This window comes from Salmo trutta, chromosome 4 (genome assembly GCF_901001165.1).
Source record: "Salmo trutta chromosome 4, fSalTru1.1, whole genome shotgun sequence".
NCBI lineage: Eukaryota > Metazoa > Chordata > Actinopteri > Salmoniformes > Salmonidae > Salmo > Salmo trutta.
In genome coordinates, this window is record NC_042960.1 from 52,589,397 (window position 1) to 52,613,163 (window position 23,767).

The 23,767-nt window shown below is 43.7% G+C and overlaps 1 protein-coding gene across 2 annotated transcripts in view; it reads left to right on the top strand.

The window, feature by feature from the left end:
* Nucleotides 1-23,767, top strand: part of LOC115192591 (ubiquitin-conjugating enzyme E2 R1) — a 42,022-nt gene that overhangs the window by 15,636 nt on the left and 2,619 nt on the right. For both annotated transcript variants that reach the window (XR_003877962.1, XM_029751269.1), the window contains exons 2-4: nt 2,109-2,195; nt 8,204-8,301; nt 23,499-23,633. Coding sequence is in view for 1 of the 2 variants with exons in the window: in XM_029751269.1 (XP_029607129.1) it covers nt 2,109-2,195; nt 8,204-8,301; nt 23,499-23,633 (320 nt within the window). In the remaining variant the exon portion in view is untranslated. The remainder of the gene's footprint in view (nt 1-2,108; nt 2,196-8,203; nt 8,302-23,498; nt 23,634-23,767) is intronic.

The following is a 23,767-nucleotide window of genomic DNA, read 5'->3' on the forward strand; positions in this document are numbered from 1 at the left end:
TATTTTTATTTTTCTCCCGCCTGCTGTGTACTGGAATCTTATTTGCTAGCTAGCATGAGTGACACCGGTTGACAATGTCCTTTGCATGCCGAACACTGTCGTTAACAGAACTGCTGGGAAACAGTGCCCGACCAGGCGGGAGCCGAAGGACACTACCTGTCGCCCCCACCTCCCTCTAGCACAGCAGGCGGGAGGTTGGGGCGACACCGTGTGCTAGCTTGCTGCTCCAATACACAGCAGGCGGGAGGTTGGGGCGACACCGTGTGCTACCTAGCTAGCTTGCTGCTCCAATACACAGCAGGCGGGAGGTTGGGGCGACACCGTGTGCTACCTAGCTAGCTTGCTGCTCCAATACACAGCAGGCGGGAGGTTGGGGCGACACCGTGTGCTACCTAGCTAGCTTGCTGCTCCAATACACAGCAGGCGGGAGTTTGGGGCGACACCGTGTGCTACCTAGCTAGCTTGCTGCTCCAATACACAGCAGGCGGGAGGTTGGGGCGACACCGTGTGCTACACAGCAGGCGGGAGGTTGGGGCGACACCGTGTGCTACCTAGCTTAGCTTGCTGCTCCAATACACAGCAGGCGGGAGGTGAGGGCGACAGTTTGTTAGTGACACTTTGTGCTAATTAGCTTGCTAGCTACCACATGGTATCACTCCTGGTGTCGCTCGTAACGGAGTACTTCTTAGGACTATCTGGCTCATAGTGTCCTTCGCTCCCACCTGCCCTCGCCGTCGTTAACAGAACTGCGGGAAAACAATGCGACAGGTGGGGGCGAAGGACACTACGGGTGTATACTAGCCGCCTTTTCTTCTGTGGGATTTATTGGTGGTTGGCCTCTAACGTTATGGTGCATTACCGCCATCTACTGTACTGGTGTGCCCCTGCCTCCCGCCTATGTACTGGAGTCATAGCTTAAAAATGTATAAAGAGGTGTTTGAACACCCCGAATTGCGGGCTGCAGTTGCACCCTTCTCAGATTGCGTCTCTGACCCTCTCACATTAATGTAAGCGTTGGTGACGATTTCAAAAACTTGTCTGGGAATGGGACAGCTAAATCGGGGCTGAAATCATGTTGTGTACACCCGGATTAGTAGTTTTTGTTTTCCTTAAAATGATCATGAGTATTGCATTGTAGGCTACATCATTGAAAACAGAAGTCTTTTTGGGGGGGGGGGGGGGGGGGGGGGGGCTTTCTGTTTCCCCCCCTGAAAAGTGTTTCTTGTTCTCTTGGCCTTCGTCAGAGATTTAAAAAATGAAATAAGCCATCTTTTGTTTTCTGACTGTGTCGCCACCGGGGACTCTGGATGTGGCTGCGTTATTGATGACATATTAGTCAGGCCTTTTGATTTGAACATATGGATTGTTTTTGTAGGCTACCTATTTAATTTATGGATCAAAGCTTAGCAGTCATTCAGATCTCGTTCCCAATGATCAGTGCTTTAGTTTATTATGTTTCTTTCCAGTGGTTCTGAATTTACGATGCACCCGACTAAGTTTTTCTGTGCAATAGCCTTTTGATTTGAACATTTTTGAAAATGTTTGTGTGTGTGTGTACTAGGCTATTGGATTTAATTTATATAGGTTAGAACACTTTGGTTTCACTAATAAATATGTTGAAATGGAACCAAATTACCCGTTTCTGATAGATGGGCTATATGGTCTACTACAGTATAGGTTGAATGTGATAGTCTATCTATAACCAGCCTGAGTAGGCCTGTAACTCCATTCCTATTCTATTCAGAGTAGAGAAATGTAATCAAATTGGAAAGGCTGGTTAATGCAATGCATGTCTGTTGAATTTGGAAAGATCCACTTGCACTTGGCCCAGCCCCACGTACTCATGCCAATCCTATACATTTCACATGTTGGTGCTCATGGGTCGTTTTGAATGGAAATTACCCATTACCCAAATTACCCTCGACTCCAATGTCTATGGCATGACAACGATAGAGGATTTGACTAAAGCATACTGATCTGGTACCAAGCTAAGACGGGCCTAAATAAAGTAGTTATGACTAGACATTTGACCAGAGTTGTACTCTTACACCTTATTCAGCTGGCCTCTGCCTCTTGCATCCCTAATTAGTGTGCTCTTCTTCTCTCAGGCTCAGATCAAGTTCCCCATCGACTATCCTTACTCTCCTCCGGCCTTCCGCTTCCTCACCAAGATGTGGCACCCCAACATCTACGAGGTAAGAGAAAGAACAACACTCACCCTGTCTGTCATTACACAATCACCTCTTTCTTTGGCTTTTCCCCTACATAATAGTCCAACGTCCTTTTGTCGCTGAATAGCTTTAACTTGTTATCTTCTATTATAAATACTTTCAGACTCTGTTGCTATCATATACTTTAACAGTGGCCTAGTGTATTTATAGATAAAAGGTGTCAAACTCATTCCAATTAAGACCTAGACAACCAGGTGAGGGGAGTTCCTAACTAATCGGTGACTTCTTTGATCAAATCAAATTGCCTGGCTGGGCTGATGAGACAGTGGATTGTGCGGTCCAATGGAACAGAGTAAATTGGCATCTTAACGTCACAGATTTAGCCGGTGGTAACTTGTGGAATAGACACCGGCTGGAATGTGGTTTTAACCAATCAGTATTCAGGATCAGACCCACCAGTTGTGTAATGTATAACAATCACACTTAATAGACTTTTTGAGGAGGGTTTATAGCAAGAAAAACAACGAAACATAGGTGTTTTGTCAATGAAATAATATGGATTTCAAAAAACCAACACAAACCCTATCTTCAACACATGATATCCTTCAGAAATAAAAGGATAACAAAATAACCCCCACAAATACTATAATTTAAATGCATAATTTTAGCAAACACACCCAAATATTCAATAACCATCGCAATGACCCAATAACCTTATGTTTTGGTTAAACTCAAGTTCAGATTCGGCTATAAAAGCCTATTTGGTTTTGCCCAACCAGGAAATGATTAATTTATAATTCTGTATTTTCCCCATTTTGATCCCCTTTAGTTAATTCAGTTCAGTTAATAGTCTTTGCGAATTTAAATAATATTTCCCCCCCAGAAAGCAAAAAGATAGCCAGCAGTGGATGATCACAAAAACAATGAGGGGGAAAAAGGACGGATCTCACCGGAGTTTATAAGTCATGTCCACTCATTAAACTATCTCTGTGATCCATTTAGTTCATCCCAAACAAGGAAATAATCGGACATTTCAGGAACACATTCCCAGTGCCAAACAATACATCCCAACAAAGGAAGGCATGGACTGTGTTTTGCAGGCTTCAGTTCTTGTCTCGCAATTTGTAACTGGTGCCTATGCGGTTTACCCGGTGTCTTCATCTCCCAGGAAGGCTATGGAAAAACACACCTCCCCTCTATGTTCCTCAATTCCTCATTCATACCTTTTTCAGCTGCCCTTCTTAAAGCAGTAGCGCTCTTTTTAGGCAACAATCTCTATCGTCCATACAGAATGGAATTATTTTAACATATGACAGAGAATCATTGCCGGACCGGACCACTCCAGCGCAAGTATGGACGAGAAATAGTCAGATGGTTTAGAAAGTGGACGTGCCTTTACCCAGATCAAATCTCCCGACAGGAAGTGTGCCTGTTTCCTGCAGGCATTATAGTATTTGGTTTGTCTGGCCAGGCAAATGCCCACTTTCCGTTTTACTTCTTTTGCCATTGCCTGCTGTCTCTGAGGTTGTAAGGCGGTTGGTGCGGAGATGGAGCTGTTGAGATCATCCTCTCCAGAGGCCCTTGGAGATTCCTCTCCATGGAAAGCTCAGCAGGGATTTTTCCGGTTGTTTCATGTTTTGCCGTGTTGATGGCATAACGGAACTCAGGAATCCATTTAGGCCAGTTCCAGTGATGTTCTTTTATAAAAGAGGCAATCAGAGTCTTGATGGGACGATTGTCTCTCTCTGTAAGATTGGCTTGTGGACGGTAACTTGTGGTGAACATGTGTCACCCTCCCATGATTTACAAAGATCCTCCATAACTGTTCCTGTGAACTGGGGTCCACAATCAGATATGAGGTACTCAGGGACTCCTGAGTGGGTGAAGGTGTGTATTGTTGGCAAACTGTACAGGCCTTCACATGTTCCCATACATCCTGGCAACAGATTACCACCAGGCAACCTCCAAGATGCAAAATGGAGTCTTCAGCCGTCCAAGCTGGCAGGCCAGTGAAAGGTCATAAAAGTAATCCAGATAAAGGGAGTCAAGGCCTTTGGTTACCACAAGTTGATATTTATTGACTTCTCCTTTAACAGGGATCCTCCTGTACAGGATTCCTTGGAGTACTTCAACCCCAATCCGACCTGGACGCTCACTGGATGCTTCTTTGTTCTTCCTAAGGTCACTAACCTCTTGGTCCTGAGCTTGAGTTTCAGCAATCTCAGCAATAGAGGTGAGAAGAATGCAAAGGCTTTGAGTGGTGGTGCCTGCAATGTATGCTACTTGGCTTGCTGCTGGAGCCACTGCTCTGGACAGAGCATCAGGAACAATGTTCTCATGTCTATTCTGGTAATTCACTCTGAACTGGAATTCCTGAAGGCACAACATCCAGTGTGTGAGCCTGGAAGACATTTTGGGGCTGTTGAACACCCATGTAAGTGCCGAGTGATCATTAAATACATCCAACTCAAACCCCTCAAGATAATGCCTCCCCTTTTCGATTGCCCACACCACTGTGAGGCACTCCTTTTCCGATGTTGAGTAGTTGTGTTCAGCTACTTTAATGCCGTGAGGCATATGCAATTACTCTTTCTCCACCTTCTGTCAGTTGAGTGAGGACCGCACCAAATCTACATCACTGGCATCCGTTTGGACTTGGGATGTCTGCAATAGGTCTGGCTGAGCCAACACTGGTGCATTAACAAGAGCCTGCTTCAAATGCTCAAAACTGTTCTGACACTCATTCAATCCATTTCCAGACCACTTCCTTTTCCTTAAGCCGATTCAGAGGGGATGCTAGATCTGCAAAGTGGGGAATGAATTTGGAGTACCAGGCTACCAGCTCAAGAAACCTGTGTAGACTTTTGAGGTCATGTAGAACAGAATAGTCCATCATCACTGTCGTTTTGGCTGGATCTGTCTCAACACCTCTCACAATGTGACTCAAGAACTTCAGCTGGTCTTTGAATACCTTAGCGTCATGAAGCATTGATAACACAGCCTCCAAGTCTTTCACAGGTTGCTCTGGGTTGGGAGAGAACACAGTCATATAATAAATAAAATGCGCTGGAAGGTAGCACCGGTGTTCTTAAGCCCAAACGGCATCGCTTTGAACTGATAAAGGCCTATCTGAGTGATGATCGCTGTCTTGGCCTTTCTCTCCTCAACTATTGCTGCTTGACAATGCCCTGACTTCAGATCCAGGGTAATGAAACCAGAAGCTCCATGTAGAGACTCCAGGAGGTTGTGAATGATGGGCATAGGATAAGCATCCTTGTGCGTCTTTGCATTCATCCCTCTGAAGTCAGTGCAGAACGTCTGGGAACCATCCGGTTTCCCCACCAGCACTACAGGAGCAGCCCAAACAGATTGTGAAGGCTCAAGGATTTTGTCCCATTTCTTCCACTTTATCTACAATAATCTTTCTCTTGTAGGGTGACACTCTGTAGGCCCTGCAGCGGACTGGGACTTTGTCTTTGGTGTAGATTTTGTGTGCCTCATCCGTGGTTTTCCCTAGTCGACCAGAACACACAGGGCCGTGATTGGAAGAGGAATTGAACCTCAGACTGCAAGTTGGAGAAAAGAGCAGAACACTCTGGATCTTCTAGGAGTGTCGAGGGTGTAGTAGGCACAGCCATGTACAGTCGTGGCCAAATGTTTTGAGAATGACACAAATATTAATTTTCACAAAGTCTGCTGCCTCAGTTTGTATGATGGCAATTTGCATATACTCCAGAATGGTATGAAGAGTGATCAGATGAATTGCAATTAATTGCAGTCTCTCTTTGCCATGCAAATTAACTGAATCCCCAAAAACATTTCCACTGCATTTCAACCCTGCCACAAAAGGACCAGCTGTCATCATGTCAGTGATTCTCTCATTAACACAGGTGTGAGTGTTGACGAGGACAAGGCTTGGGATCACTCTGTCATGCTGATTGAGTTCGAATAACAGACTGGAAGCTTCAAAAGGAGGGTGGTGCTTAGAATCATTGTTCTTCCTCTGTCAACCATGGTTACCTGCAAGGAAACGTGTGCCGTCATCATTGCTTTGCACATAAAGGGCTTCACAGGCAAGGATATTGCTCCCAGTAAGATTGCACCTAAATCAACCATTTATCGGATCATCAAGAACTTCAAGGAGAGCGGTTCAAATTGTTGTGAAGAAGGCTTCAGGGCGCCCAAGAAAGTCCAGCAAGCGCCAGGACCGTCTCCTAAAGTTTATTCAGCTGTGGGATCGGGGCATCACCAGTACAGAGCTTGCTCAGGAATGGCAGCAGGCAAGTGTGAGTGCATCTGCACGCACAGTGAGGCGAAGACTTTTGGAGGATGGCTTGGTGTCAAGAAGGGCAGCAAAGAAGCCACTTCTCTCCAGGAAAAACATCAGGGACAGACTGATATTCTGCAAAAATATCTAAAGACGCTAATGCAGCAAACTTTGTGGAAATTAATATTTGTGTCATTTCAAAACTTATGGCCATGACTATACAGACTGACTTGGGTTGTTGTTCCATATTTTTGTGCTCTTGTTTCCCCGGTGTGACCTTACTGGGCTTGAGCCTCTAAGGGAAAAAAAATAGTATTTTCTTTGATTACACACCCCATACGTCTTTTCCCCAAGGTCGATTATGGTTTTGGTCTTGGTGAGGAAGTCAAGACCCAAGATGATAGGAAACGCCAAATGGTCGTCTCTAAGACGAACGTTTCCAAAGACCACATGCTGTTATGCCAGTTGTAAAGGAGCTGAACTTTTCTGAAAGCACCATGCACTTTACCATCTGCCAGGGGAGAACTTTGGTTCTCTCACAACTGCTCTCCTGGACATGTGATTTTCTGCCAGAGGCTTTTCTGCATCAGGGTGAAAGTACACCCTGTATCAAGTACTGCTTCATATTGGAAATTCCTGACCCCCACTGTTCCTCTGAGGCAAACCGCCACCCGAGGGTTACAGTTGAGAATTTTTCTCACCAGCTTTGGTTCTGTGATGTTAGGCTTCCACTTCAAACAAAGTGCTCGGAAATCATAAGCAAAGTCCCTCAGACTAAGTTGAACCATATCTCTTAGTTTCTTCTCTACCTCTGTTAAGTAGTCAGTTGGCAAAAATGCTACTTGGAACGCCTCTTTGAGCTTCACTCAGGTGGTGATTTTCTTATTTTCTGCCATCCACCAGCTCATGGCTGGTCCTTTGAGAACATTAGATAGGGTCTCCATCAGCTCAGGGTTTGACAAAGGTCTCACGGATAGGAAATTGTCACATTGCTCCAAAAAGTTCAAGATATCTGAGATGTCCTTGGAACCATCAAAGTGAGGGAACTCCATGCAGATTGGAGGCGTGGAGAAATGATTGGCACCTGACGCATGGCCTTGTGAACCAGCCAGGGTGCTCAGACCTGGGGTGCCTAGGCCAAATGCACCAGGACCAGGAATACTAGTGGTAGTTCTTGAGTTTATGCACCTCATTCTTCAATTTCTCATCCCTCCTCAAGATGCATTCAAACACCCCTTGTTCCAGTTGCTTTATGGAATCCTTTGTGGTTCTCCATTTCGTCAATTTTTGCGTTGACATAGCCTCTCAGGCTTTCCTCTCTATTTATGGCACTCACCAAGGATTTCTTAAAATCATCCACAAGACCATTAACTGTGCTTAGTCATTTATCAAGATTATTGCTGACCAACTCAATTTCCTCCCTCACAGTAGGCTGATTTGGGTGGCTCCTCACTCTGTTCATCCCCGCTTTCCCCCTCCTCTTCATGGTCTGAGATGTACAGTGAGCTGAGCAATAAAGTTATTTCCCCCACAGGATTTCTCATTGTGACGAATGGACCAAAGATAGGCGTAATTTGGATAGGGACACCCGAGTGCTGTTGGTTCATGTCCTCAGGCTCAGAGCCTAGCTCTAGTTCATGAAAGGGACCATTTGGCAGAAGGGTTTGCATCTCCTCCTGAGACATTTTCTTGATTTGCGCACTGTTAGATATGTGGCAGTGTCACAAATGAATTGCTGGTAACTGACCTGTTTGTGTTCCTGTAGAACGGGGACGTGTGTATCTCCATCCTGCACCCCCCAGTGGACGACCCCCAGAGCGGAGAGCTGCCCTCTGAGAGGTGGAACCCTACACAGAATGTCAGGTACTCTATGCACCACACCTTTCCCTCACACAATGATAATTCTCTCACTCAACCCCTTCTCCCCATCTTTGATATATGGTTGACTATTAGTATACATGTGGAATTTATCAAACATAAAACAAAATCTATAATATATTTTCACTTGATTCACATATTTCTTCCTGAGACCAGCCAAGAGCGGAGTAAAAAACTCAATTATCAGCTTCCATTCAGGGAATGCATAAAACTGCTTCGCCAGGCCAAATATATACACTACTTACTTGAAACATTAATACAGTATCTTAAAACCCTTTATATCTATTATAGACATGTTTGCACAGTGGTGAACCTGTAGGCCTTCAGTGTGTAACAGGTTGGTGATTCTGAAAGGACAGCAACCAAAATACCAGCATACTCATGTAGGAGAGTGCACTTTTTGTTAAACACAAAGGGCCACTGGTGTAGTGGAGGGTATCACTTACTTCTTAATCCCTACTGATGCGTATCAAAGTAGTGTAGTGAAGGTATACAACTTATCAATTATGTAGTACAATGGAGAAATCATGCACAAAGTAGCCTACACAATCGCAAAGCATGTGAATTATATTCACATGCGCGCACCGCACACATCCAAGTTTCAGTGGAATATCATCTCCAGGCAGCAAGAGTGTGCAGCTCTCAACTGGTTTTGGCATGGAGCAGCTCACAGAAGAATGACATCGGTAGCCGGTAGGGTAGGAAAGACGTTTCAACTTATGATATCTATCAGTAAATGCTAACTAAGGAAACAGTCGGTATGCAAACTAGGTGTTGAAAAAGTTTAGTCCTAAGGGTTGGTTAGTAGGCTATTTATGATGCGCAATTGTCATCATGAGCTGTTTGCATCATGGATGGACCTGGGTGGACAATGGCCACACCCACTGGGGAGCCAGGCCCTGACACCCCGCCCAATCAGATTGATGGGGTTTAAGCATTGTTGTGGACTTAGACTGTCACATTTTTGTATTTTTTCTTTTTAAAAAAGGGTGATTTTGGGAGTAAAAATCTGAAAATGCATAGGAAAACAGGATTTTTCACACTGGGTACTTTTCCTTCACTGGGTGGACCGTTTGGGAGCTTTTGGCAAAATATGAGTATACCCACTTCTCCAGGCACCGCTACACCACTTCATTGGGCCGATGGAAAGACAGCAGTCACATACAGCATGATGTTAAAGGATAAGCAGTCCATAAACTGACATAATAAGACAGTAGGTCCCAATTCTAAGAATACAATAACACAACCATTAAGCATTTCCCAATCAAAATGTACAACTATTACTTCCCGTTACAAAACAACATTTCACGTTAAGCACACAAAATAACCGGTGACCTAATGTTTAAAATGGAACTGACAGGTTGTAAATCACAGTTGGCCTGATACATTATTTACTGCCTCCATACAGGATACACTGTTTCAGTTTCAGTTACTCAATATTCTGGACAAAAACGGACGAATGTAACTAAGGCTGGGAATGTCAATACAATCAAACTAGCAAGAGCAATGATCACAAGTCAGTCATAATGTGGCTAATAGGCTAGCATATCTATTTATGTAACAAGCTAAAAACACAGAGCCTAACGTTAGCTAGCTAGCTGCTAGGAGGATGTCATGCCATTGGAGGAGTGGGTGAGTGAGACTTTTTCCCCTCATATCATTTTTTGGTGACTATACACAGATGGAGATGCAGGTGTCATTTGGTTAGCTAGCAAGAACTTGGAACGACTGTTATCCAGTTAGCCACAGTGAATTTGTGAATGCAAGAGATATGCTATCTACTCAGATTTCATAGCACTCTTATCTGAGTGTTCCAGAGTGCAGAACAACTAATGCATTTAGAACAACTAATGAATTTACGAATGCGCAGCACCTGCTGAATATTACTGGTGTCAGTAAACGTAGACAAAAAAGTAATAGTCAAGAACAGTCTAGATAAACAACTTAAGCAGCTCTGCTACGGCAAGTCAAATTGTCAGTAAGGTGTTTTGTCATTTGTGTGGAAGTAGGCAGTTGGCAAGCTAGCCAACTAGCTGCAGAAGGACGAGGAGGCTACAATTCCCCATCGTTTATTGGTGCAATTTTGACCGCCGACTAGCTGAAAATGTTTGGGGGTTTATCTAATGTACCTTCGTTAGATTTTATCTCCTCTTGCCCTGGCTAGCATTAGTTGTTGATCTTGTTGTTGATGTGCATAACTGTGGGAGAGAGAGCCTACCTTTTCATGGTTGTTTGATCAATAGGACTGTAAAGTTCCCAAATGTAAGAGAACTCCAGTTGTATTTACATATTTGCAAAAATCCATTCAGGTGTATTTTGTGGCTTTTGGCAAATACATTCTAATGATCTATAAACACACAGTAAGGGTCAAAGTGAATGATGGTAGGTGCGTGTTGCAAATGGCTTGTTTGTATAAAGACCTACTGTAGCTCAGATTGGCTACAGCGCACCGGTCTGTGTAGACTCCGGTCCTGGACAAGACAGATGTTTTTATTCAGTTTTATTTACCGCAGTGTCTATTAATTGTGCAAACCCACGGCTGCTTTCCCACTCTATTTTGCTATATAATTTTCACAAATGCCTTAGCATATGTAATTCCCAAACATTCTATGAATTCATGAAATCTTGAAAATGACCATATCTAAGTGGTCACTTGTCAGAATTAACAAAAGAGTGTCATTCTTCCTGGGGGTGTATATGAACCGATTTGAATAAGATGTCATGTTGCTAAAATGCTGTCAGTTTCACTTTAAATGCAATAATGTTCCACACACACAAGTTATTTTCAAAGAGATGGCTAACAACAGGAAGCGTGCTGCAATAAGAAACACAGTTCCACTCACCAGATGATGATAATTTGAAACTTAACTTCTTGTTGAAAGTTATTCTTGAAAAGGGAGAAGCTAACAAATGATCAACAACCTATTTGATATCACCTGCTGCAGCCAATGCAAACTAGCCAACAACAAAAGCTAGAAGGGCCAAGTTTCCATAAGTTTTGGTAAAAAACTGTCCCACCCTTTAAGTCAAAATGTGATTGGTTGATTCCACTGTCATTCCAAAATGTTGCCCTAATGCAGTTGAATGGCAGATGCCTTTATCTAGCTTCTGTTTGCCTAGCTGATGGCTCACTTGGCAAGCTAGATTTATCTCCCCAGATACCAGCAAAAAAAAATCCTGATTGGATATTTTTTTCTCATCAGTGTTAACCCTTTCTTTTCCAACAAAAACTGACGTGATTAAATCAGAACATCATTGAAAATAATATAATTAATATTATTATGTTATTATAATCATTTTATTAATTCTTAGCCCTTCTCTGAAGGTGTAGAAGGCCAATTGTTCCCCACTGTGTTTGGGTTAGTAATAATTTGTAGAGTGGCTCTATTTTTCCTCAGCATGGATTTTTTTCACTATTTCGAATGTCTAAAGAATCTATATATTGTTCTGAAATATGAATACAGAAATACTGGACATTTTGAACTCTTATGATGGTGATTTGACAAAATGACAGTCATGGTCTTGAATTTGTATTTTTCTGGTCTTGACTTGGTCTTGAATCGGTCTCTCTTTAGGTGGTCTCGAAAACAACACTGCCAGAGAGAGACCACAGGTGTGAAAAAGTTGGTTATGAATAGATGGTATACAGCTGCAGATGTGACACAGAAATTTACATTTTCTCGGCATGCGATTTGGAGCTTTTCGTAGGTAGAGAGTTACACGGAACCCAAACCGGCTGTGCGCGTGCACCATCGTGCATAAATGTATTTTGTCCCCCCACACCAAACACGATCACGACACGCAGGTTAAAATATCAAACAAACTCTGAATCAATTACATTCATTTGAGAACAGGTCGAAAAGCATTAAACATGTATGGCAATTTAGCTAGCTAGCTTGCACATGCTAGCTAATTTGTCCTGTTTAGCTAGCTTGCTGTTGCTAGCTAATTTGTCCTGGGATATAAACATTGAGTTGTTATTTTACCTGAAATGCACAAGGTCCTCTACTCCGACAATTAATACACATAAAATTGTCAACCGAATCGTTTCTAGTCATCTCTCCTCCTTCCAGGCTTTTTCATTTTTGAACTTATATGGTGATTGGCATCTAAACTTTCATAGTATTACCACGACAACCGGCAAAACAGTTCGTCTTTCAATCACCCACGTGGGTATAACCAATAAGGAGATGGCACATGGGTACCTGCTTCCCTAAACCAATGAGGAGATGGGAGAGGCAGGACTTGCAGCGCGATCTGTGTCAGAAATAGGAATGACTTCTATTTTAGCCCTTGGCAACGCAGACACTCGTTGGCGCGCGCACATTGTGGGTGCAATAATTGAATAACATGGATTTCTACATTTATTTTGCAATGCTTGCGCACGGTCTGTTCAGCATGTTAGGTTAGTTAGCTAGCTAGTCCCTAGGCGATGACAGCAAATGTACTTTAACCTCGCTTGGGTACGGGGCAGTATTTTGACGTCCGGATGAAAAGCGTGCCCGTAGTAAACTGCCTGCTACTCAAGCCCAGAAGCTAAGATATGCATATTATTAGTAAATTTGGATAGAAAACACTCTGAAGTTTCTAAAACTGTTTGAATGATGTATGTGAGTATAACAGAACTCATATGGCAGGCAAAAACCTGAGAAAAAATCCAACCAGGAAGTGTGGAAATCTGAGGTTGTAGTTTTTCAAGTGATTGCCTATCTAATATACGGTGTCTGTGGGGTCATTTTGCAAGTCCTAAGCCTTCCACTAGATGTCAACAGTCTTTAGAACATTGTTTCATGCTTCTACTGTGAATGGGGAGAGAATAAGAGCTCTTGGAATCAGATGACTGAGAAAATGACATGAGCTCAATCACGCGCGCTCCCGTTAGGTGTGTTCCATTTCATTTCTGAAGACAAAGGAATCGTCCGGTTGGAATATTATGGAAGATTTATGATAAAAACATCCTAAAGATTGATTCTATACATCGTTTGACATGTTTCTACGAACTGTAATATAACTTTTTTGACTTTTCGTCTGAATTTATTGCGCGAGCACAGTGCATTTGGATTACTCGACTGAACGCGCGAACAAAAAGGAGGTATTTAGACATAAATATGGACTTTATCGAAACAAAACAAAACATTTATTGTGGAACTGGGATACCTGGGAGTGCATTCTGATGAAGATCATCAAAGGTAAGTGAATATTTATAATGCTATTTGTGACTTCTGTTGACTCCAAAATGGCGGGTATCTGTATGGCTTGTTTTGATGTCTGAGCGCTGTACTCAGATTATTGCAAAGTTTGCTTTCGCCGTAAAGCTTTTTTGAAATCTGACACAGCGGTTGCATTAAGGAGAAGTTTATCTATAATTCTGTTCATAACACTTTGTATCTTTTATCAAAGTTTATGATGAGTATTTCTGTAAATTGATGTGCTCATTCACCGAACGTTTTGGAGGCAAAACATTTCTGAACATTACACGCCAATGTAAAATGGGGGTTTTGGATATAAATATGAACTTTATCGAGCAAAACATACATGTATTGTGTAACATGAAGTCCTATGAGTGCCATCTGATGAAGATCATCAAAGGTTAGTGATTAATTTTAGCTGTATTTCTGGGTTTTGTGACGCCTCTCCTTGCTTGGAAAATGGCTGTGTGGTTTTTCTTGTCTAGGTGCTGTCCTAACAATCTAATGCTATGCTTTCGCCGTAAAGCCTTTTTGAAATCGGACACTGTGGTTGGATTAACGAGAAGATTTTCTTTAAAATGGTGTATAATACTTGTATGTGTGAGAAATTTGAATTGAGATTTTTGTTGTTTTGAATTTGGCGCTCACTGGCTGTTGGCAAGGTGGGACGCTAACATCCCACATACCCTAGAGAGGTTAAACTAACTTTTACCCATTCATCTGTGAAGACAGCTAGCTAGTGTTCATATGGATGTCACCGTGACATGCCAATTAACTAACGTTACTGCCCTCAGTTAGCATGACGACAAGGCAAGCCGGTGCTAATGCTTTCCACTTGGCAGCTGTTTCACGGTGTCGCCAGCTGTAGCTTGTAACGTGGCCAATTGCTTTTCCCTCCCAGGATTATATTTCAAGTAGAATGGCAGCCTACAGAAGAAATAACTAATATTTGTAACAATCTAGATCTCACAGTGATAGTCTACTCAATGGGGAGCGCATGAACAGCAACTAGTGTTGCGCGAGTAGGCTGTTTGTTCACCCGCCCGCAATTGCTGATAACCCATCTGCAACTGCCTGTCTATGTGATAAAGTGAAAATCTGACGCCCGCACCCGACCCTATCTTGTTTAATATAGAAAATGCGCTGTAGATTTCAGGTCGTCTTGGATGCATATTTTGTGGTTGAAAAATACTATCAGTTTTTATGATACTGATAAAGATGGCACCTCTAAAGATGGTATCTAACTGTGCATTCTATCAAGATACTGAAAGAAATCATATTTCTCCACTCCTGAGTCACATTTTTGCCTACATTTGGTGTATCATTTTATTGCAAGAAATGCTTAATTATGCAGGAGTTAATATTAAGGCTATGTGAGAGGTTATACAGTGAGGGGGAAAAGTATTTGATCCCCTGCTGATTTTGTACGTTTGCCCACTGACAAAGAAATGATCAGTCTATAATTTTAATGGTAGGTTTATTTGAACAGTGTGAGACAGAATAACAAAAAAATCTCCCTCGACCTGGGGCTCCATGCAAGATCTCACCTCGTGGAGTTGCAATGATCATGAGAACGGTGAGGAATCAGCCCAGAACTACACAGGGACGGTCTAGTCAATGATCTCAAGGCAGCTGGGACCATAGTCACCAAGAAAACAATTGGTAACACACTACGCCGTGAAGGACTGAAATCCTGCAAGGTCCCCCTACTCAGAAAGCACATATACATGCCCGTCTGACGTTTGACAATGAACATCTGAATGATTCAGAGGACAACTGGGTGAAAGTGTTGTGGTCAGATGAGACCAAAATGGAGCTCTTTGGCATCAACTCAACTCGCCGTGTTTGGAGGAGGAGGAATGCTGCCTAGGACCCCAAGAATACCATCCCCACCGTCAAACATGGAGGTGGAAACATTATGCTTTGGGGGTGTTTTTCTGCTAAGGGGACAGGACAACTTCACCGCATCAAAGGGACGATGGACGGGGCCATGTACCGTCAAATCTTGGGTGAGAACCTCCTTCCCTCAGCCAGGGCATTGAAAATGGGTCATGGATGGGTATTCCAGCATGACAATGACCCAAAACACACGGCCAAGGCAACAAAAGAGTGGCTCAAGAAGAAGCACATTAAGGTCCTGGAGTGGCCTAGCCAGTCTCCAGACCTTAATCCCATAGAAAATCTGTGGAGGGAGCTGAAGGTTCGAGTTGCCAAACGTCAGCCTCGAAACCTTAATGACTTGGAGAAGATCTGCCAAGAGGAGTAGGACAAAATCCCTCCTGAGATGTGTGCAAACCTGGTGGCCAACTACAAGAAACGTCTGACCTCTGTGATTGCCAACAAAGGTTTGCCACCAAGTACTAAGTCATGTTTTGCAGAGGGGTCAAATACTTACTTCCCTCATTAAAATGCAAATCAATTTATAACATTTTTGACGTGTTTTTTCTGGATTTTTTGTTGTTGTTATTCTGCCTCTCACTGTTCAAATAAACCTACCATTACAATTATAGACTGAAAAATTCTTTGTCAGTGGGCAAATGTACAAAATCAGCAGGGGATCAAATACTTTTTTCCCTCACTGTAATAGACCTACAGTCAGTGTCCAGTTTTCAGGTTCCATTTAACTCATCTGAACACAGGCAGGTCACCCGTGATACAAGTCAGTATTCAACATCCTGAACAGTAGGCTACAGTTCCCTTTATGTGCCATTGGCCTATTTGAAGTTCCCATCTTGTGACTGTCGAATTTGTATAGCTCCTCATAATCATCATAGCTGGCACTGCTATCATCCTCTTTTACCAGTTCGCATAACTTTTCTGGCCTTCTTATTTATTTAAAACTCAATTTCACAGCTTTTTTTTTTTCTTATGGAATGAAACTTAACACCACAGAGACATTGTCCTATTTTCCTCTGTGGGTTATGTAAACCTTTTCTGCCCATTCCCAAAAGTGATTGTTGTGTAGGCCATTTGGCATGCGTAGACTACAGTTGGTGCATAATCCTAAACTTTAGGGCCTAATGTCAACTTAAAATAATGAAAGAAAACCCTCAATGTTGGCTGTTTTTTAAGGTGTTATTTTCTCTTTGTTCAACCCACCTGCCCTTCATCCACACAGTGTTTCATGACCCTAAACACGCCCGCCCCACAGATATAACTGCGGGTTATGCGTCAACCCTCGCATCACTAACGGCAACAACACTTGTGTTCTTCGCTCCCACATGCCAACCACTTCTGTCCTGCAACTGCATGGGAAGTAGATGAGTTAGTGTAGCCAATATCAGGGGGTGACAATCACAGCAAACACACGCATACAATCAACATTACACATCATTAGTACTTTCCTCAACAATAAACAATTGTCAGTTTTATTAACTTAAACTGTACAAATATTTTGTTTGTCAAACTAACAGTGAAACCACTGCTGAGCAAATGGACTTACTGGAGCTTAGCTGATTTGTCTGCCTGGCATCTAATAACCCTGGTGTTTACTTCTCACACACACTCACTCACTCACTCATAGGCAATTCTAGGTCTTGTGGCATATTTTTGTTAAACTATCCCCAATTCAATGGAATTGCAACCCTCTGCATGCTCAGTGAGTGCTTCTATCACATGTGCAGTGCACTTCCATCACATGAACAGCTGATTCTCAAGATCTTGCACACTAATGAGATGCTATTGAGCCCACACTACTACACTGTCTGAGCCAAGGACTACATGCTTTCTGGTAAGTTTTGATTACAATACTGGGTTGGGTGAATATATTTTATGACATAATTTTTTGTTAACTAGTAAATAGTAGCCTACAGCAAAGTGTGCTTAAATCATTTCTAACTTGTTAACAATTTCTGCTAGTTAGTTTTTGCTACCATGTGGGTTTTAGCTTGCTTGAGCCTGCTAACTGAGTGTTAATTCACCTGTTTCCATACATGTTTCATTTTAAAACATTTATCTTACAAAGGAGTTGTTTAATCTAACTGCTTAACTATTTATCTGTACATGGAATTGTGTATTGTTTCTTTTTTACTCTTTTTTTTCTACTCTTTACAGGAAAATGCCACAGGCACTATCTGATGTGTGGAGACATTTCACTGCAGCTAATGGAGAAGGAAAAGCTGTGTGCATTTGCAAATACTGTGCCAAATCATATGTAACAAATGCAACAAAGATGCAGAATCATCTGGCCAAGTGCATAAAGTTCCCTCAGCGCTCACAACAAGCAAACTCTGACAAAAGTTCCTCTACTTCTATTCAAGGTGAAAATGATGAATCAGACACCTTATCGGTAGCAACAGCTCATGGTCCTCCTGGAATCAGAAGTTATTTTGACTTAATGGAGGAACGTAGTCAGAAATATGCTGATGAATGTCTTGCTCGAGCTGTGTATGGAACTGGTTCACCTCTGATGCTCACAGGCAATGTGTATTGGAAGAGTTTTCTGCATGTTCTTCCCCCAGCATACACCCCTCCAACCAGACATGCTTTATCAACTAATTTTCTGGATGCAGAGTTCAACCGAGTTCTAGTGAAGGTCAAGCAAATCATAGAGAAAGCAGACTGTATTGCAATCATCTCTGATGGGTGGTCAAATGTTCGTGGGCAAGGAATAATTAACTACATCATCTCCACCCCTCAACCAGTATTCTACAAGGGCACAGACACAAGGCACAACAGATACACCGGTCTCTACATTGCAGATGAGCTGAAGGCTGTCGTAAATGACCTTGGACCACAGAAGGTATTTGCACTGGTGACAGAAAATGCTGCGAACATGAAGGCTGCTTGGTCTCAAATGGAGGAGTCCTACCCTCACATCATACCCATTGACTTTGCTGCTCATGCATTGAATCTGCTCCTCAAGGACATTGTGGCACTGAAAACAACGAATACACTACAAGAGAGCCAAGGAAATGGTCAGGTATGTGAAGGGTCATCAAGTTATAGCAGCAATCTACCTCACTAAGCAAAGTGAGAAGAATAAGAGCACCACATTGAAGCTGCCCAGCAACACCCTTTGGGGTGGTGTTGTCATCATGTTTGACCATCTCCTGGAGGGGAAGAAGTCTCTCCAAGAAATGGCCATATCACAGTCTGCCGATACGGACAGCCCCATTAAGAGGATCCTCCTGGATGATGTATTTTGGTAGAGAGTGGTAAGCAGCCTGAAACTCCTGAAACCTATAACAGTAGCCATTGCACGGATTGAGGGAGACAATGCCATCCTGTCTGATGTTCAGACTCTGCTTGCAGATGTAAGACAAGAAATCCGTACTGCCCTGCCCACTTCACTGTTGCTCCAAGCAGAGGAAACTGCCGTTCTGAAATACATCAAAAAGCGTGAACTTCTGCCTGAAGCCCATACACGCCGCAGTATACATGTTGGACCCCAAGTATGCTGGCAAGAGCATCCTGTGGTGCAGAGATCAACAAGACCTATGGTGTCATCACTACTGTGCCTCGCCACGTTGGCCTGGATGAGGGCAAGGTTCTTGGCAGTCTGGCGAAGTACACTTCCAAGTAAGGGCTTTGGGATGGAGATGCAATATGGCAGTCGTGCCAACATCAACCACCTGGTGGAAGGGACTTTGTGGATCTGAGGCTCTTTCCCCTGTTGCCTCCATCCTCCAAATCCCACCAACATCAGCCACCTCAGAGCGCAACTGGTCCTTGTTTGGGAACACTCACGCAACATTCTGACCAATGCAAGGGTTGAAAAATTGGTGGCCATCCGGGCAAATTTGAGACTTTTTTAGCCTGACAACGAGCCATCCTCAACAACGTTGGAAAGTGACAGTAAAGATGAGGCCTCAGAGTCTGATGTTCAAGAGGTGGACATGGAGGAGATCCAGGTAGAAGACATGGAAGCCTGAGGCATGCAACCAAAGCTTTAGTTTCTAGACTATCATTTTACAGATGTATGTTGAAAATGTTTTTGGGAGACACTATGGGTCATTGGGAATCATTCAATATTCCCTTTCTTTTGTTGTTCAGTGAAATCATCCCATGTGAAGAGGCAACTCATTTAATTAAAGTTCAATTTGTAACTAAATTGTTTTTTTATTTTTTTCTATTGGAAGGATTTAATCATTTGCAATTATGTCTACTTATGATAAGGTAAAAAGTTTGTTTCTGTCTCTGTATGATATGGTAAATATATCAAATGCAAAAAACATCTGCATTTAAATGGTATTAATATTAATTTGCATATATTTCCGTTAATTCCCATATATTCCTGTTAATTCCCACGGAAAGTTTCCACCTCCTGAATATTTCCCAAAATGTTCAACCCTAGTTGTGACCCATGTTTTGTTTGTTGTTTTGTCATAGTTGTCTCTAGGGGGGCATATTTGGAAGGGAATAATGTGGGCTGAGAGTGTCAGGTTATCGTCCAGTTCTGGCATTTAGGTCGCCACAGACTAGTACATGTCCCTGAGCCTGGAAATGGTTGATCTCACCCTTTAGGATGGTGAAGCTGTCATCGTTAAAGTATGGGGATTCTATTGGGGGGAATCTATTGGGGGGATATACAGTTGAAGTCGGAAGTTTACATACACTTAGGTTGGAGTCATTAAAACTTGTTTTTAAACCACTCCACAAATTTCTTGTTAATAAACTATAGTTTTGGCAAGTCGGTTAGGACATATACTTTGTGCATGACACAAGTAATTTTTCCAACAATTGTTTACATGCGCTAAGTTGACTGTGCCTTTAAACAGCTTGGAAAATTCCTGAAAATGATGTCATGGCTTTAGAAGCTTTATAGTCTAATTGACATAATTTGAGTCAATTGGAAGTGTACCTGTGGATGTAACTCAGTGGCTCTTTGCTTGACATCATGGGAAAATCAAAGGAAATCAGCCAAGACCTCAGGAAAAAAAAAATGTGTAGACCTCCAAGTCTGGTTCATCCTTGGGAGCAATTTTCAAATGCCTGTATGTACCACGTTCATCTGTACAAACAATAGTACGCAAGTATAAACACCATGGGATCACGCAGCCGTCATACCGCTCAGGAAGGAGATGCATTGTCTTCTAGAAATGAACGTACTTTGGTTCGAAACAGGTACAAATGTATCTATATCCACAGTAAAACAAGTCCTATATCGACATAACCTGAAAGGCTGCTCAGCAAGGAAGAACTGCCATAAAAAAAAGCCAGACTACGGTTTGCAACTACACATGGGGACAAAGATCGTACTTTTTTGAGAAATGTGGAGGGTGTCTCGCTGGTCTGGGCGAGTTGTCTGTTGCTCCTTTGTGAGATGCTTGGGCTGTGGTTGAGGGTGATGTCCTTCAGGGTCCTAGCAGAAGTTGGAATTGCTGCCTTGTATAGGTGGACCTGGTCATAAAGGCTGTTCAAGTCCAGGGTAGAGTGGTGGGCAAGGTAGCCATTTAGGTTTTGAGGCACAATCCCGGGAAATGCTTGCATTCACCCGCTGTATGGTGGCAAGGTGAATGTCTTTTCGTGGTAGTAGGGTGGGGATAACCACTTGTGCGTTGGGGAAAGTGGAAGAAGGTTTTTCAATCACACCCTTGAGTGGTGTGGCCACCCTTTCCTGCTGGGCCATCAGGTTGTTTGTGCCCTTGTGAATTGTGGCTGGGGGACCCTAGTCTGTCCTCTGACAACAGATCTAGGGCATGCCTATTGTTTTTGCACCAGAGTTTAGCCACTTTATGTGTTTGGAAAAAGTTTATTCTCTTGAATGTGTTTGCCATTTGAGTCAATGAGGAGCACAATTTCTGCTGTTTGTGTCCTCAGTGGATGTGTGGGGGTTGTCAGGAGGGCTATCAGGGCGGCTGTTAGGAGGGGGTGGGGTCTGTTGGGATGGAGAGGAACACGCGGCACAGCTAACAGCAGTGAAGGAGGAGGGAGAGGAACACACGGCACAGCTAACAGCAGTGAAGGAGGAGGGAGAGGAACACGGCACAGCTAACAGCAGTGAAGGAGGAGGGAGAGGAACACACGGCACAGCTAACAGCAGTGAGGGAGGAGGGAGAGGAACACGCGGCACAGCTAACAGCAGTGAAGGAGGAGGGAGAGGAACACACGGCACAGCTAACAGCAGTGAAGGAGGAGGGAGAGGAACACGGCACAGCTAACAGCAGTGAAGGAGGAGGGAGAGGAACACACGGCACAGCTAACAGCAGTGAGGGTGGAGGGAGAGGAACACACGGCACAGCTAACAGCAGTGAAGGAGGAGGGAGAGGAACACGGCACAGCTAACAGCAGTGAAGGAGGAGGGAGAGGAACACACGGCACAGCTAACAGCTGTTCTTCTCCCTCCTCCTTCACTGCTGTTAGCTGTGCCGTGTGTTCCTCTCCCTCCTCCTTCACTGCTGTTAGCTGTGCCGTGTGTTCCTCTCCTTCCTCCCTCACTGCTGTTAGCTGTTTCTCTCCCTCCTCCTTCACTGCTGTTAGCTGTGCGGTGTGTTCCTCTCCCTCCTCCCTCACTGCTGTTAGCTGTGCAGTGTGTTCCTCTCCCTCCTCCCTCACTGCTGTTAGCTGTGCCGTGTGTTCCTCTCCCTCCTCCCTCACTGCTGTTAGCTGTTCCTCTCCCTCCTCCCGCACTGCTGTTAGCTGTTCCTCTCCCTCCTCCTTCACTGCTGTTAGCTGTGCCTTGTGTTCCTCCTCCTTCAGTGCTGTTAGCTGTGCCTTGTGTTCCTCTCCCTCCTTCTACAGAGCTGTTAGCTGTGCCTTGTGTTCCTCTCCCTCACTGCTGTTAGCTGTGCCTTGTGTTCCTCTCCCTCCTTCAGAGCTGTTAGCTGTGCCGTGTGTTCCTCTCCCTCCTCCTTCACTGCTGTTAGCTGTGCCCTGTGTCCCTCTCTCTCCTCAAGTTCTCTCACCTCAGTCTGGAGTGCAGCCAGTTCTCTCATACAGCCGTCCATCTCCACCTTCGGCCCTCCGGGTCTTGTAGGGGGAGGGTGTTGTTGTGCTGTTCTGTTTGTATTGTGTAGACTAGCTCTGTGAGCTCCACCATGTCGCTCTCCAGCTCTGTGAATTTATCCATCAATGATGGAGGAGCAGTGTAGTTTTGGGACCAGGGTGTGTTCAGTGCTGGGGGGGGTGTGTGACTATCCTCGTCTGCAGGACAGTTTGAAGAGGTGTGATCAGACTCACTCAGGATGGGGGAATTGTCACTGAGAGAGAGCTTTTCCTGCTGTGCTCTCTTTGATCCCGTAAAGGTCCTGCTGGAACTGCTTGAGGATGCCCTGTACCAGTACTGTCCCAGACTTGTACACGTTGCCAGAGGTTGTGTCAATTTCCTCCTATTCTGAGTTTCCACGCTGGGCCAATACCCTCTCTCTTGACAGTGTATGCTCTTATAGCATTGTGCCATTCCAGGGGATGGTCTGTGTGGAAAATTAAGTTGCTTACATTCCCCTTTTTGTATCAATCAGTTTTCACACAGCTCACTTCACACTTCAGTGCTAATTGAAGTTGCAGACAGGTCTGTTATGTCCTAGCAGCTTGGTATTTTAGTAGCCTTGTTTACTAAGCTTTATATAACAAAATGACCTAGAAATTGTCTTTTACTTTTTGACTTCAGAAGGAGGTTCAGACTGAACATCACTCACTCAGTCTTGTGTTGGATGGAATTTTCAGGTTTCTGCTGTGTTTCTTCTGCAGGTTTTGGTTTGTTAGAAGTTTTTTCCCGATAGTCCTTCAAAGTAATAATCCATTCAGGTAATTCTGTCCAAAATCAAGGTTTTAGGTATGGAATTTGGATTTAAGGTTTTGATGTAGAGGGTAGTATCCTGTATAAGTCCTTGTGGAAAAAATCCACGTTTTTCTATATTTATCCAACTTTAATTAAATTTATTTTCAGAAGAACTCAGGAACTCATGACCTCTTTTTTTCTCTGTTTCTTCACTATCGCTCTCCCTCCCTCCTTCACTTTATCCCTTCCTCCTTCACTCACTCTCTCCCTTCCTCTCTTTCTCCTTCTCCATTTCTCCTCTCTCTCTCGCCATATCTCCCTCCCTCCCTTAGGACGATCCTTCTGAGTGTCATCTCTCTGCTCAACGAGCCTAACACATCCTCCCCGGCCAATGTGGACGCCTCCGTCATGTACCGCAAGTGGAGGGACAGCAAGGGCAAGGACAGAGAGTTCACAGAGATCATCAGGTGGGCACTAAACAATCACACACACACAGCATGGCCAGGCACAGATAGAGCGACGAGATCATCAGTTAGGCGGACACATGCGCACCCATGGACACATCAAGTGTGAGAACGGGGTACATTCAAACCATCAGGTA